The sequence below is a fragment of the Trachurus japonicus genome, chromosome 15 (assembly GCF_045865225.1).
Source record: "Trachurus japonicus isolate A0001 chromosome 15, Traja_1.0".
NCBI lineage: Eukaryota > Metazoa > Chordata > Actinopteri > Carangiformes > Carangidae > Trachurus > Trachurus japonicus.
Window position 1 is genome coordinate 153,148 of NC_140921.1, and position 12,276 is coordinate 165,423.

The 12,276-nt window shown below is 50.2% G+C and overlaps 2 protein-coding genes across 3 annotated transcripts in view; both read right to left on the minus strand.

The window, feature by feature from the left end:
• Window positions 1–12,276, minus strand: part of yipf3 (Yip1 domain family, member 3) — a 302,848-nt gene that overhangs the window by 73,245 nt on the left and 217,327 nt on the right. The window lies entirely within an intron of this gene.
• The window catches only part of LOC146972891 (ubiquitin carboxyl-terminal hydrolase 54-like), a 37,309-nt gene continuing 25,732 nt past the window's right edge, over window positions 700–12,276 (minus strand). Inside the window, exons 14-21 of the mRNA XM_085799101.1 lie at window positions 10,848–10,967; window positions 10,292–10,451; window positions 6,572–7,137; window positions 6,326–6,472; window positions 4,496–4,575; window positions 4,298–4,402; window positions 2,064–2,313; window positions 700–1,192 (exon numbers count right to left, since the gene is read on the minus strand). Coding sequence (XP_085655227.1) covers window positions 738–1,192; window positions 2,064–2,313; window positions 4,298–4,402; window positions 4,496–4,575; window positions 6,326–6,472; window positions 6,572–7,137; window positions 10,292–10,451; window positions 10,848–10,967 — 1,883 coding nt within the window. The 3' untranslated portion in view covers window positions 700–737. The remainder of the gene's footprint in view (window positions 1,193–2,063; window positions 2,314–4,297; window positions 4,403–4,495; window positions 4,576–6,325; window positions 6,473–6,571; window positions 7,138–10,291; window positions 10,452–10,847; window positions 10,968–12,276) is intronic.

Below are 12,276 nucleotides of genomic sequence, written 5' to 3' on the forward strand. Positions count from 1 at the left end.
AAATCTGAAATGATTGAAGAAACATTACTATTTCTGTGTGTGTGTTTTGTGTTGCTATGTGTTGTATTTATTCAGTTTGGGGGAATCACAGTGTCTAGAAAGCATCAGTGGCTCAGCTGACAGGGACAGCTAACGGTAGCTAAGCTAACGGTAGCTAAGCTAACAGCAGCAGCTAAGCTAACGGCGGTAGCTAAGCTAATGGTGGTAGCTAAGCTAACAGCAGGACGTCAGCTGTTAAAACCCTCCCGTTGTGGGACACGACATGAAACTACTCCAGTTAGCTCAGTCATGTTGGAACTCAGATATCCGCTGGAGAAAATATTTGTTCATGGAGCATTTATTGAGTCACTGAGTTATTAAAGTTAAACAGGTAGCTAACCGTTAGCCCAGCTAATCTATGATAACCATGACTAATTACAAAAATGTGCACACAGAAATAGTAATGTTTGTCCAATCATTGGTTTTATAGACTTTACAAACATCAGATTAGTCTAAACGGTGATATAGTGACATGAAAAAGTAGATAAATATAGAGAAACTCTCGTCCGTCACTATTGTTCTCATGCTGGTTTTCTACCAGGAAGTAGTTGGAAACAACAAGGAGATTCGTCCTATAGAGATCCAGTTTCCTGTTCGGTGGCTTCATCTTCATCTTCATCTTCATCTTCATCAGTGTGTGTGTGTGTGTGTGATGTCATAGTGACGCTGCAGACCTCTCAGCCAATCACAGGGCCTGATCAGCTGAGTGGGCGTAGCCGGGCCATGTAGGCGGTGCAGGCGGGGCAGAAGGGGCGTGGCCTCAGGGCCGGCAGCTGCTGGCACAGGCAGCAGAGGGGGCGGGGCTCCCAGGCGGGGGGGGCGTGGCCTCGCCAGTCGCCGTCGGGGGGGACGTCCAGGCGGAGCGGCTGGGGGGGGGGGGCGTCGCCTAGCGCCCGGCGGGGGGGCGGGGGGGAGCGGACGGGATGAGGCGGTTGCCGGTGGCGACGGGGGCGGGTCAGGGTGGCGTACAGGCCCTGAGGCGCCGCCGGGGGGGCGGGGGGGGGTCCAGCTCGGGGCCGGGGGAGGGAGGAGCAGGAGGATGAGGGGGCCGGGGCTCCGCGAGGGGGGGGGCGGGGCAGAGTCCCGTAACTCAGGGCGACGCTGCGGAGGCTCCGGCGCCCGTCAGACACAACCAGAGGGTGGAGGACCGGTCCTGAGGGGGGGGACAGGGTTAGTGATGCAGTATTATAAACCTTCTAGTCATTTATAGCAGTGCAAGTGATCAGTCTGTATCCGTACGCCGTGTTCCCACCAAACGCCATGAACGCCATTTAATCGCGCGTCAAATGAAATCGCGTCGCGCTAGACAGTGAAGAGCTGTGGCTTTGCTGCGGCTAACGGGGATCTGAATCATAAACTAAACTAAACCAGTTACTTCTAATATTGTCAATAGACTCGCTCTGACTAAACTAAAGGGAACACCAGTACGTCCGTACGTCAGCACGTCGGTGACCATCTCAAAGCTGATAGGCTGTCGCGGCGCGGCTTCACGCGAATTCACCGCAAAAGTTCAATTATTTCAACTTGGCGGCGCGATGGAAGAGATTTTCCGCGGCCAACCCGTCCATCGCGCCGCGCTATCGTGTCCATCGCATCGCCCGGCGCGATGCCGCGTTTAATCGCGTGTTTGCATTGACTTTACATGTAATCTCGACGCGCAACGACGCGTCATGGCGTTTGGTGGGAACACGGCGTTAGGCCTATCATTGTAACACAGCTTCTACTAGATAGTACTACCAGGACTTTCTAAGCACTTTGATGATTGTAAGCACTTTAAAAACACATGTTTTTGTTTTTATTTATTGTTTATTGTGTATTTTGTACCAGGGAACATCGATGTCTGGGACAACGGATGGAAATGAGCCTGTGGCTACAATCCGGCTTGTTTACGATTTTATGCTTCGTTCATGAACATGCACTGTCCCACCTCAAATAAACTGAACTGAATTGAATTGAAGTGTGTGTGTGGTGGTGGTGGAGGGAGGGGAGGGGGGGTAAACGGGTGGGGGGGTGATGAGTCTTACCTGCGTGTCCCCAGGGGGCGTGGCCTAAGCTGGGGGGCCGTGATGTCAGTGAGTGGGGGGGCTGTGGAGGAGGAGGAGCAGGAGCTGGGGGGCCGAGGTGCCGGGGCTGGTGAGGGTGGGGGGGGTGGGGGGGGTAGGAGGGGTCTGGGGGGAGGGAGGGGGAGGGAGGGGCGGAGTAGGGGAGGTGCAGAGAGGAGGAGCTGGGGCGACGCAGGAGGGAGGAGGAGGAGGAGGAGTGGGTGAGGGGGGGCTGGAGGGGGGTGGGGGGGGGCAAAGAAAAAACAGGAGAAATGGAAATGAAACAAACGAATGACAGAAATAAAATTGACCAACGACATGAAACGATGGTTATGTGAGTAACCGATATTACCCATCAGCCATTGCGCTCCGTTTACGTGCGTTACGTAAATTGGCAGGGCTAACGGTTAGCTACCTGTTTAACTTTAAAGAGGAACTAAACCCCCAAACCACTTTTTTCTGCTGAAAACAAATATATTTGGGTATAAGGTAGTGTTGTCGGTTGATTCTGGTCCAACTTTTGACATTTTAGTCAAAATATTTCAATTTGGTGTATTTTGTAGTAAAAATGTAGAGTGACTGCCCTCTATGGGTTGAAACACGGCTATTACAATCTAATGTTTCTATTGGCTGAGATGGAGGCAGATGACGGTTTGGAGGCAGCTACTTTTTTTTCTCTTTTGTGTGATTTTGCGGGTGTGAATGGGGCGCGGGGGGAGGGGGGATTGGAGAGTAGCTACTCCTGGAGTCCCGCCCATAATCAAGGCATTTTTTGAATTTCAAGCTTAGAGCACATCATCCAAAACTGAGGAGTTTAGTTGCTCTTTAATAACTCAGTGACTCAATAAACGCTCCATGAACAAATATTTTCTCCAGCGGATATCTGAGTTCCAACATGACTGAGCTAACTGGAGTAGTTTCATGTGGTGTCCCACAACGGGAGGGTTTTAACAGCTGACGTCCTGCTGTTAGCTTAGCTGCTGCTGTTAGCTTAGCTACCGTTAGCTTAGCTGCCGCCGTTAGCTTAACAACTGCCATTAGCTTTGCTGCTGCCGTTAGCTTAGCGACTGCTGTTAGCTTAGCTACTGCTGTTAGCTGTCCCTGTCAGCTACACACCCTGATGCCCCAAAACTGAATAACTACCACGCATAGCAACACAAAACTGCTTTGCTCGTGCACACAGAAATAGTAATGTTCCTTCAATCATTTCAGATCTGTCTAAACGGTGACAGTGGCGTGAAACATTTTGAAACTTAAAAACTTTATTTTTGAACTCGACCGGAAACAGCTGTGACGTTGCAGGGTGTTCTGATTGGTGTAATATCGGTTAAATGAAGTTTCCTACGGCAGATTCCCTGTGCAGGGAGTAGGGAGTAGGGAACTCTGTCCAAGTAAACTGTGGATCGGAACGCAGCTATAGACTGGTCACGCCACTCGGCGGCCATCTTGGCAACACCTCCAGACCTCTATCTAAATGACGGCTATAAAGCGGCTGGATAATTCTGGTGGATAATTTTTTTGGGAGTGTCACAACCCCCTGAGAAACGACTCGTTTCATGACCAGAATCTGATCCATTCAGTCCGATTACGTTTGGAAAGTCTAGAAGAGCCGTATGATTAAATTATTTCATTTCTGTTCTCGTTAGCCGAGAGCTAAAGCGGAAGTTAGCCGGCTAGCTCGGCGTAGCACTAGCTCGGCTGAAGTCAGTGCCATGGAGTTTTTCCTCAGTCGATGTGAGGGTCTAAGGACAGAGGATGTTGTTACGATGCCATGTAAAGCCCTTTGAGACAAACTGTTTGTAAAAACGGGCTATACAAATAAAATTGCCTTGCCTTGCCTTGCCAGTGCGCCCACTTCCGGTTTCTTCCCGAATATGAATCTGAAGTTTTTTTTTAAAAGCCCGAATTCGAAACTGAATACAAATAGTGCACTGGCTGTACACCATCAAGCTAACGTAGCTTGATGACACATTGCAGTCTTAAGAGGGCGAGAAGCTGCTGCTCCAACCTGCTCAGGTTTTATTATCTATCTACGCTCAACACTCTGAACAAACCTACGGGGTGAACTACTCCTTTAAGTACTGGAACAGACACTCGACCTGCACACGCATGTGACGGACATCCAGTTGCTTAAAGCCGTAGAAATGAAATGGAACCTGCTGTGTGTATGTGTGTGTGTGTATGTGTGTGTGTGTGTGTGTGTGTGTGTGTCTTACATGGCTGACGTTCGGAGCTCGTGACCTGATGACGCTGCCGCTCAGGCTGCGGGCGACACGTCTCAGATTCTCTGCACTGTAGCTCTCATCATCACCTGGAGGCAGCTGGTCAGAGGTCAGAGGTCAGAGGTCACACACTGCACACTACACAGATCTGACAACACACACACACATGTACACAAACACACACTCCTGTACCTCAGGTGTCCTGTAGACGAACCTCTCGATCTCAGCTGTCGGTGTTTTAGAGCGTCCAGATCCTGACAGAGTCCTCACACCTACACACACACACACACACACACACACACACACACACACACACACACACACACACACACACACACACACACACACACACACATCTAAATGAAAGCTTTCTGGTTCCTTAGAATGAGTTGTTACAAGTCCTTACAAATACAGAAGTGGGCGACGCACCGAACCGAGGCGGCCATGTTGCATCGTGACCGTAGGTAACCACGGAAACGGCCTGTTAAAACTGTCACCACTGTGTAGTGTGAGGAAGGACCAAGGGGGCAGTTGTCGGTCTGAGAAGTGAAGTCACTTCCGCGTTCAAAAAACTGCAATCCCCTCTTCTTCCTCTGGGGGCTGGTGTCAGAAAGCAGCATTCTCCATAGACCCCCATGTTAAAATCACCCACTTTACATCCTCAGTAAACATGTTAAAAGCCTGGTGTCAGAACGTTTTTTTTTCTCAATCAATAGTTTCTACCCCCGCACACACTCTGAGGGGGGTGATTTTTTTTTTAACTCTACCGTTTGACTGTTATTAGGTTAAAACTCTGGCCAATTAGGGCGCGAAAACGTTGAGTGACAGGTCCGAGCAGCTCCGTGGACAGCTGCTTCGAGGCCAGTGGGCGGGTTCTCGGCCGGCCAATCCAACATGGCGCTGTTCAGGCCGCCATATTTGAGTCACAAAAACGACTCCCCAAAACCAATGGGTGACGTCACGGACGCTACGTCCATTCTTTTTACAGTCTATGGGAAGGACGGAGGCACCGGTGTTGCATTCAGGTGCAGTCAGGCAGACGGCCGTCGGCAAACCAACCGGATGTCATTTTACTCCACCAGAGAAAGACGGTAAAACAATACCACATCACCATGACAACATGTTGTCAGGGACCACTTGTTTACATAGACGCTTGTTTATCCTGTTACATGCAGCGTCTGTTGTCTGTCTGACGTCTGCCCCATTTCACCTGAATGCAACATCAAGAATACGTTCAGATATGCAACCGCACCGCTAGATGGGGGGAATTCTAACTACAACTACTTCCTGGTAGAAAACCAGCATGAGAACAATAGTGACGGACGAGAGTTTCTCTATATTTATCTACTTTTTCATGTTACTATATCACCATTTAGACTAATCTGATGTTTGTAAAGTTTATAAAACCAATGATTGGACAAACATTACTATTTCTGTGTGCACATTTTTGTAATTAGTCATGGTTATCATAGATTAGCCGGGCTAACGGTTAGCTACCTGTTTAACTTTAATAACTCAGTGACTCAATAAACGCTCCATGAAAAAATATTTTCTCCAGCGGATATCTGAGTTCCAACATGACTGAGCTAACTGGAGTAGTTTCATGTGGTGTCCCACAACGGGAGGGTTTTAACAGCTGACGTCCTGATGTTAGCTTAGCTACCGCCGTTAGCTTAGCTACCGGTAGCTTAGCTACCGTTAGCTGTCCCTGTCAGCTGAGCCACTGATGCTTTCTAGACACTGTGATTCCCCCAAACTGAATAAATACAACACATAGCAACACAAAACACACACACAGAAATAGTAATGTTTCTTCAATCATTTCAGATTTGTCTAAACGGTGATAGGGCGTGAAAAATATGATATATAGCTAAACTCTCGTTCATTACTATTGATCTCATTCAAATTACAGCTGGTTTTCTACCCGAAGTAGAATGTAAACAGCAAGGAGATTCGGTCTATACTTTTAACAAATCATGACGTCACTTCTCACTCTCTGTCGCTATCGACGACTGAACTCACCTGGTCTGTTGCCGGGCAGCGGGCTGGCCCCGTGGCGGCCCCGGTGCATGCTGGGAGCTCTGAGACTGGCCTGGTACAGTGAGTCCAGCTCTGACAGCTCCTCGTTAGGCCATGCCCCCTCGCCGGCCTCGGCCCCGCCCCCTCCTCCTCCTCCTCCGTTAGGCCCCGCCCCCTCGCCGGCCTGGGCCCCGCCCCCTCCTCCTCCTCCTCCGTTAGGCCCCGCCCCCTCGCCGGCCTCGGCCCCGCCCCCTCCTCCTCCGTAGAACCGGTTGACGTTCTGGGCCCAGCGCTCCACGGGGAGGGGGGCGGCGCCGTGGTCCCGGCGGGGGGGCGGGGGTGGGGAGTCGACTGCATCAGGTGACCAGGAGGGGGGCGGGGCCAGAGGCGGAGTGATGTCACACGGCTCCTCCCCCATCGTCGTCGTTGTCAGGGGAGACGTGTCGACAGGTGGAGGGGGCGGGGCCAAACCTCCCAGAGAACTCCGCCCACCACCTGTAGGACTGGGGCTGGGGGCGCGGCCTGTGCTGGGGGCGTGGCCTGTGCTCGGGGCAGGGCCCGAGCTGGGGGCGTGGCCTGAGCTGGGGGCGGGGCCTGAGTAAGGGGTGTGGCCGGAGTAAGGGGCGTGGTCTGTGCTGGGGGCGTGGCCTGTGCTGGGGGCAGGGCCCGGGCTGGGGGCGGGGCCGGAATTGGGGGCGGGGCCTGGGCTGGGGGCGGGGCAGGGGCGGAGGGGCGGAGCCTGCTGGTCCTGACTGACAGCTGATTGGTCGCCTGGTCTGTCTGTCAAAAGTATTTTGAGCGGGAGAGGCTTTTCACTGCAGAGAGAGACAGAGAGAAAGAGGGGGTTGGGGGTTAGGGGTTAAAGAGGGGGTGGGTGGGGGGTTAGGGGTTAAAGAGGGGGTTGGGGGTTAGTCTGTTGTCTTTACACTAATACACCGTTCCAGTGTCTCAGATCAGAGCGTGTCAACGGGACAAAGGCCTCGTCCACACCAACACGGGTATTTTTGAAACCAAATTTTTATGGCCCCCGGTTTTAGCCGGCATTAGCCTCGTGTCTGTTAGCTCCCAATTTCGTCTGTATTCTGGTTCAAGTCACTACTTCATTTATTTGGTAGCTACACCGGTCACTACTGCATTTATTTGGTAGCTACACCGGTCACTACTTCATTTATTTGGTAGCTACACCGGTCACTACTGCATTTATTTGGTAGCTACACCGGTCACTACTTCATTGATTTGGTAGCTACACCGGTCACTACTGCATTGATTTGGTAGCTACACCGGTCACTACTGCATTTATTTGGTAGCTACACCGGTCACTACTTCATTGATTTGGTAGCTACACCGGTCACTACTGCATTTATTTGGTAGCTACACCGGTCACTACTGCATTTATTTGGTAGCTACACCGGTCGCTACTTCATTTATTTGGTAGCTACACCGGTCGCTACTGCATTTATTTGGTAGCTACGCCGGTCACTACTGCATTTATTTGGTAGCTACGCCGGTCACTACTGCATTTATTTGGTAGCTACGCCGGTCACTACTTCATTTATTTGGTAGCTACACCGGTCACTACTTCATTTATTTGGTAGCTACACCGGTCACTACTTCATTTATTTGGTAGCTACGCCGGTCACTACTTCATTTATTTGGTAGCTACGCCGGTCACTTAGGGTGGCCATTTCCACAACACCAAAAAGGAGGACACTTTGCAGCATTTAGTGAGGAAATAAAAATTGCAACATACAACTCTAGTGTACTCCCCACAACAATACAATTGTGTACATGATAACGATGGTATCATGATACAATGATTCTGAGATACTCTGTTCAACACAAGACAATTTATCTATGATATCATGTATGTGTAACAGAAGAGGAAAAAATATTCCTGAGAAGGCGAAAAGTATTTGTTCACAGTATTTCTATTCAATAGCCTACAGCTGTCTTGCAAAGTGCAGTGCCACAGAGCAGAACATTTATGGCCTTAACCTTTATGTCTGACACAGACACTTTTGTCCAATGTGGTACATGTGCCGGAAAAAATTTTCAGGCCACAAATACACATTCCACTTAATATTAATAAGCATATAGAACTTTTTTTATGTAAACAACAAAAGACAGTAAGAAAAAAAACCACCATAAACGGGTGAATATTGAACTGAAAAGTCCACAGTGTATTCCACAGTGATTCAGTCCTTTGGGGACATGTCTGCAGTGTATTTGTGTTTATGTATGTGTGTGTGCAGCTGCAGTCCACCTGTATTTTAACTGATGTAAGTCCCTGTCCTCAGTATCCTGTTCTTCAATACGGCCTCAGCCCTCAGCAAAATCCACCTTCACCTGCTGCAGCAGCTCAGGGGGGAAAAAAAAGGGGAAAAAAGCACCGGCGTGATGCCTTCGAATGGCCGCTTTTCATTGTGTGCTAACACAACAAAGTGTGCAATACGCATGCAAATCGTCTTTGCTACTTTTGCTCACAAGCGTGCGCTCTTTTGACCATTCGGCATTGAATGAGGTCCGTTTTATCGGCTTGTTAACATTCAGTTAATGAGATGAGCGACACAGCTCGCACACGGGAACAGGGGGTGGCTTGTTTACATTTTCAACCAATGAGAAATCGAGTGACACCGCTTTTAGCCAATCATTTTTAACCAAGCTTTTTTTTTTTAACCGAAAGTCTTACACCATTGGACCATATGCAGCGTTGCGTTCAGGTGCAACTCCAAAAAGGAGGACAAATAAGCGTCCGGCTTGAGGCTGCGCCGGACGCCGGACAAGGCATTGAAAATCCGGACTGTCCGGCCTAAAGCCGGACACCTGGTCACCCTACGGTCACTACTGCATTTATTTGGTAGCTACACCGGTCACTACTTCATTTATTTGGTAGCTACACCGGTCACTACTGCATTTATTTGGTAGCTACACCGGTCACTACTGCATTTATTTGGTAGCTACACCGGTCGCTACTGCATTTATTTGGTAGCTACACCGGTCGCTACTTCATTTATTTGGTAGCTACACCGGTCGCTACTTCATTTATTTGGTAGCTACACCGGCCACTACTTCATTTATTTGGTAGCTACACCGGCCACTACTTCATTTATTTGGTAGCTACACCGGTCACTACTTCATTTATTTGGTAGCTACACCGGTCACTACTTCATTTATTTGGTAGCTACACCGGTCACTACTTCATTTATTTGGTAGCTACACCGGTCACTACTTCATTTATTTGGCAGCTACACCGGTCACTACTGCATTTATTTGGTAGCTACACCGGTCGCTCTGGGTCGCTGTGGTAACGGCCATCCGTGACCGCAATGCATGATGGGATATCTTGCTCCGGTTAGTGACCATGGGATGTTCACTACATTTGGCGGTGAATTGTGGGATAGATTCAGTCACTAGATAGTGAACATTAATAATCACTAAACATTCAGACACCACTACAACAACTGGTCACTATGTAGTGAGTAGGGGGTTTAGGACACAGCCCTGGACCACACCTGAACCCCTCCAGGTGCGTCCTGTGACATCACTGAGGTCTTAGCTATGCTGTAGCCTCGCATCACCAGGCTCTTCTTCAGACAAGCGAAGAGCCTGGTGTCCGTTACCTCTGAATAAGTCTGCATTCTGGTTCCTGTCTGTAGCGGATACCGAAATCACCAAATTCACCAAAATAAAAGTATTCACCAACATAAAACTTATAAAATAAACATTAACTTGCAATACAATGAAAGCGGAATGTTAACTTAATGGCTCAGGGACTTTCTTGTAAATTATATTCCTTAAATTAAAGAGTTTTACCGCATTTTATTAGCTTGGTGCTTTTATTTTGAAGGAAAGGTCTGTCTCTCTCGCCCTGGATCCGTTTCCTACCAAAACAGCGAGTCAACGGCCCCAGACTAGCTATGCTGTGATGTTCTCTGGCCTCTGATTGGTTGAGCAGTGGTCAGGTGGTACCTGGGCTGTGGCTCCTCCTCCTCCTCCTGCTGCTGCTGCTGCTGCTGCTGCTGCAGGTGCATGCGTTGCTGCAGGCTGCGGGCTCTCCTCATGCAGCGCTGCAGCCGGCTCTGACTACTAGCTCCGCCCCCCGCCGCTGCCGCCGCCGGCCGCAGTTTGGCTGCAGCCGGTCACAGGTCAACAGGAAGTAAACAACAACAGAAAAAACAAAAAACAAAGAAGAAATAAGGAAACGAAAAGAAGAAGGATGAAGAAAACAACGTGGTGATGATGATGCCATTGATGATGTCATGAGCATGTGTGTGTGAGAGAGAGATGACATCATTAACAGATCAATAACTCAGATTTGGTTTTGATGATGATGATGATGATGAAAATAAATATATCAAACATTAAATCAACTCAGGTAAAAAAACATCGCACAGTGACATCACAGAGTGACATCACAGACCAGGCGACCTGTCAATCAACCAGAGTCCAGCTGCAGCGGAGGAGGAGGCTTCATCTGTGTGTGTGTGTGTGTGTGTGTGTGCGTGCAGCAGGGGGCGGAGCTTACACACGGCTTCGTTGACGGCTGACAGCGCCGAGGTGACATCACCCGCCTGCTCCAGACGAACGGATTGGTCCAACAGGAGCTCCGCCTCCGACACACAGCGCTCGAAACCGTCACCTTTACCTGCACAACACACACAGACACACAAAACCCTGAGTCCATGTTTTCTACATTAAAGGGATACGCCAACATTTTTTTTCGTGTCTTGTCTCACTCCCGAGTCCATGACCAGCAGATAGACACCATCCTTTCGACTGTGCGTGCAGTAACAAGGGAGATAGAGCCGTATTGCCGTAATTAGCTTAGCTCAAACACTGGAAGTGTATGGGTAGTGTTAGCCTGCCTCCACCTGAAGTCGCTAATTAGCTTAGCTCAAACACTGGAAGTGTATAGGTAGTGTTAGACTGCCTCCACCTAAAGTCGCTAATTAGCTTAGCTCAAACGCTGGAAGTTTATAGGTAGTGTTAGCCTGCCTCCACCTAAAGTCCATCCATCCATCCATCCATCCATTTTCATCCGCTTATCCGGAGTCGGGTCGCGGGGGCAGCAGTCGGAGCAGGGATCCCCAGACTTCCCTCTCCCCGGACACTTCCTCCAGCTCTTCCGGGGGGACTCCAAGGCGTTCCCAGGCCAGCCGAGTGACGTAGTCACTCCAGCGTGTCCTGGGTCTTCCTCGGGGCCTCTTCCCGGTGGGACATGCCCGGAACACCTCACGAGGGAGGCGTCCAGGGGGCATCCTATACAGGTGCCCGAGCCACCTCAGCTGGCTCCTCTCGATGTAGAGGAGCAGCGGCTCTACTCCGAGCTCCTCCCGGGTGACAGAGCTCCTCACCCTATCTCTAAGGGAGCGCCCCGCCACCCTGCGGAGGAAACTCATTTCGGCCGCTTGTATCCGGGATCCCGTTCTTTCGGTCATGACCCAGAGTTCATGACCATAGGTGAGGGTGGGAACGTAGATCGACCGGTAAATCGAGAGCTTTGCCTTTTGGCTCAGCTCCTTCTTCACCACGACGGACCGATACAATGACCGCATTACTGCGGCCGCTGCACCGATCCGCCTGTCGATCTCGTGCTCCGTTCTCCCCTCACTCGTGAACAAGACCCCAAGATACTTAAACTCCTCCACCTGAGGCAGGAACTCTCCCCCGACCTGGAGGGTGCAAGCCACCTTTTTCCGGTCGAGAACCATGGCCTCGGACTTAGAGGTGCTGATTCTCATCCCAGCTGCTTCACACTCGGCTGCAAACCGCCCCAGTGCATGCTGAAGGTCCTGGCTCGAGGGAGCCAACAAGACCACATCATCTGCAAAAAGCAGAGATGAAATCAAGTGGCTCCCGAACCGTACCCCCTCCGGCCCTTGGCTGCGCCTAGAAATTCTGTCCATAAAAATAATGAACAGAACCGGTGACAAAGGGCAGCCCTGCCGGAGTCC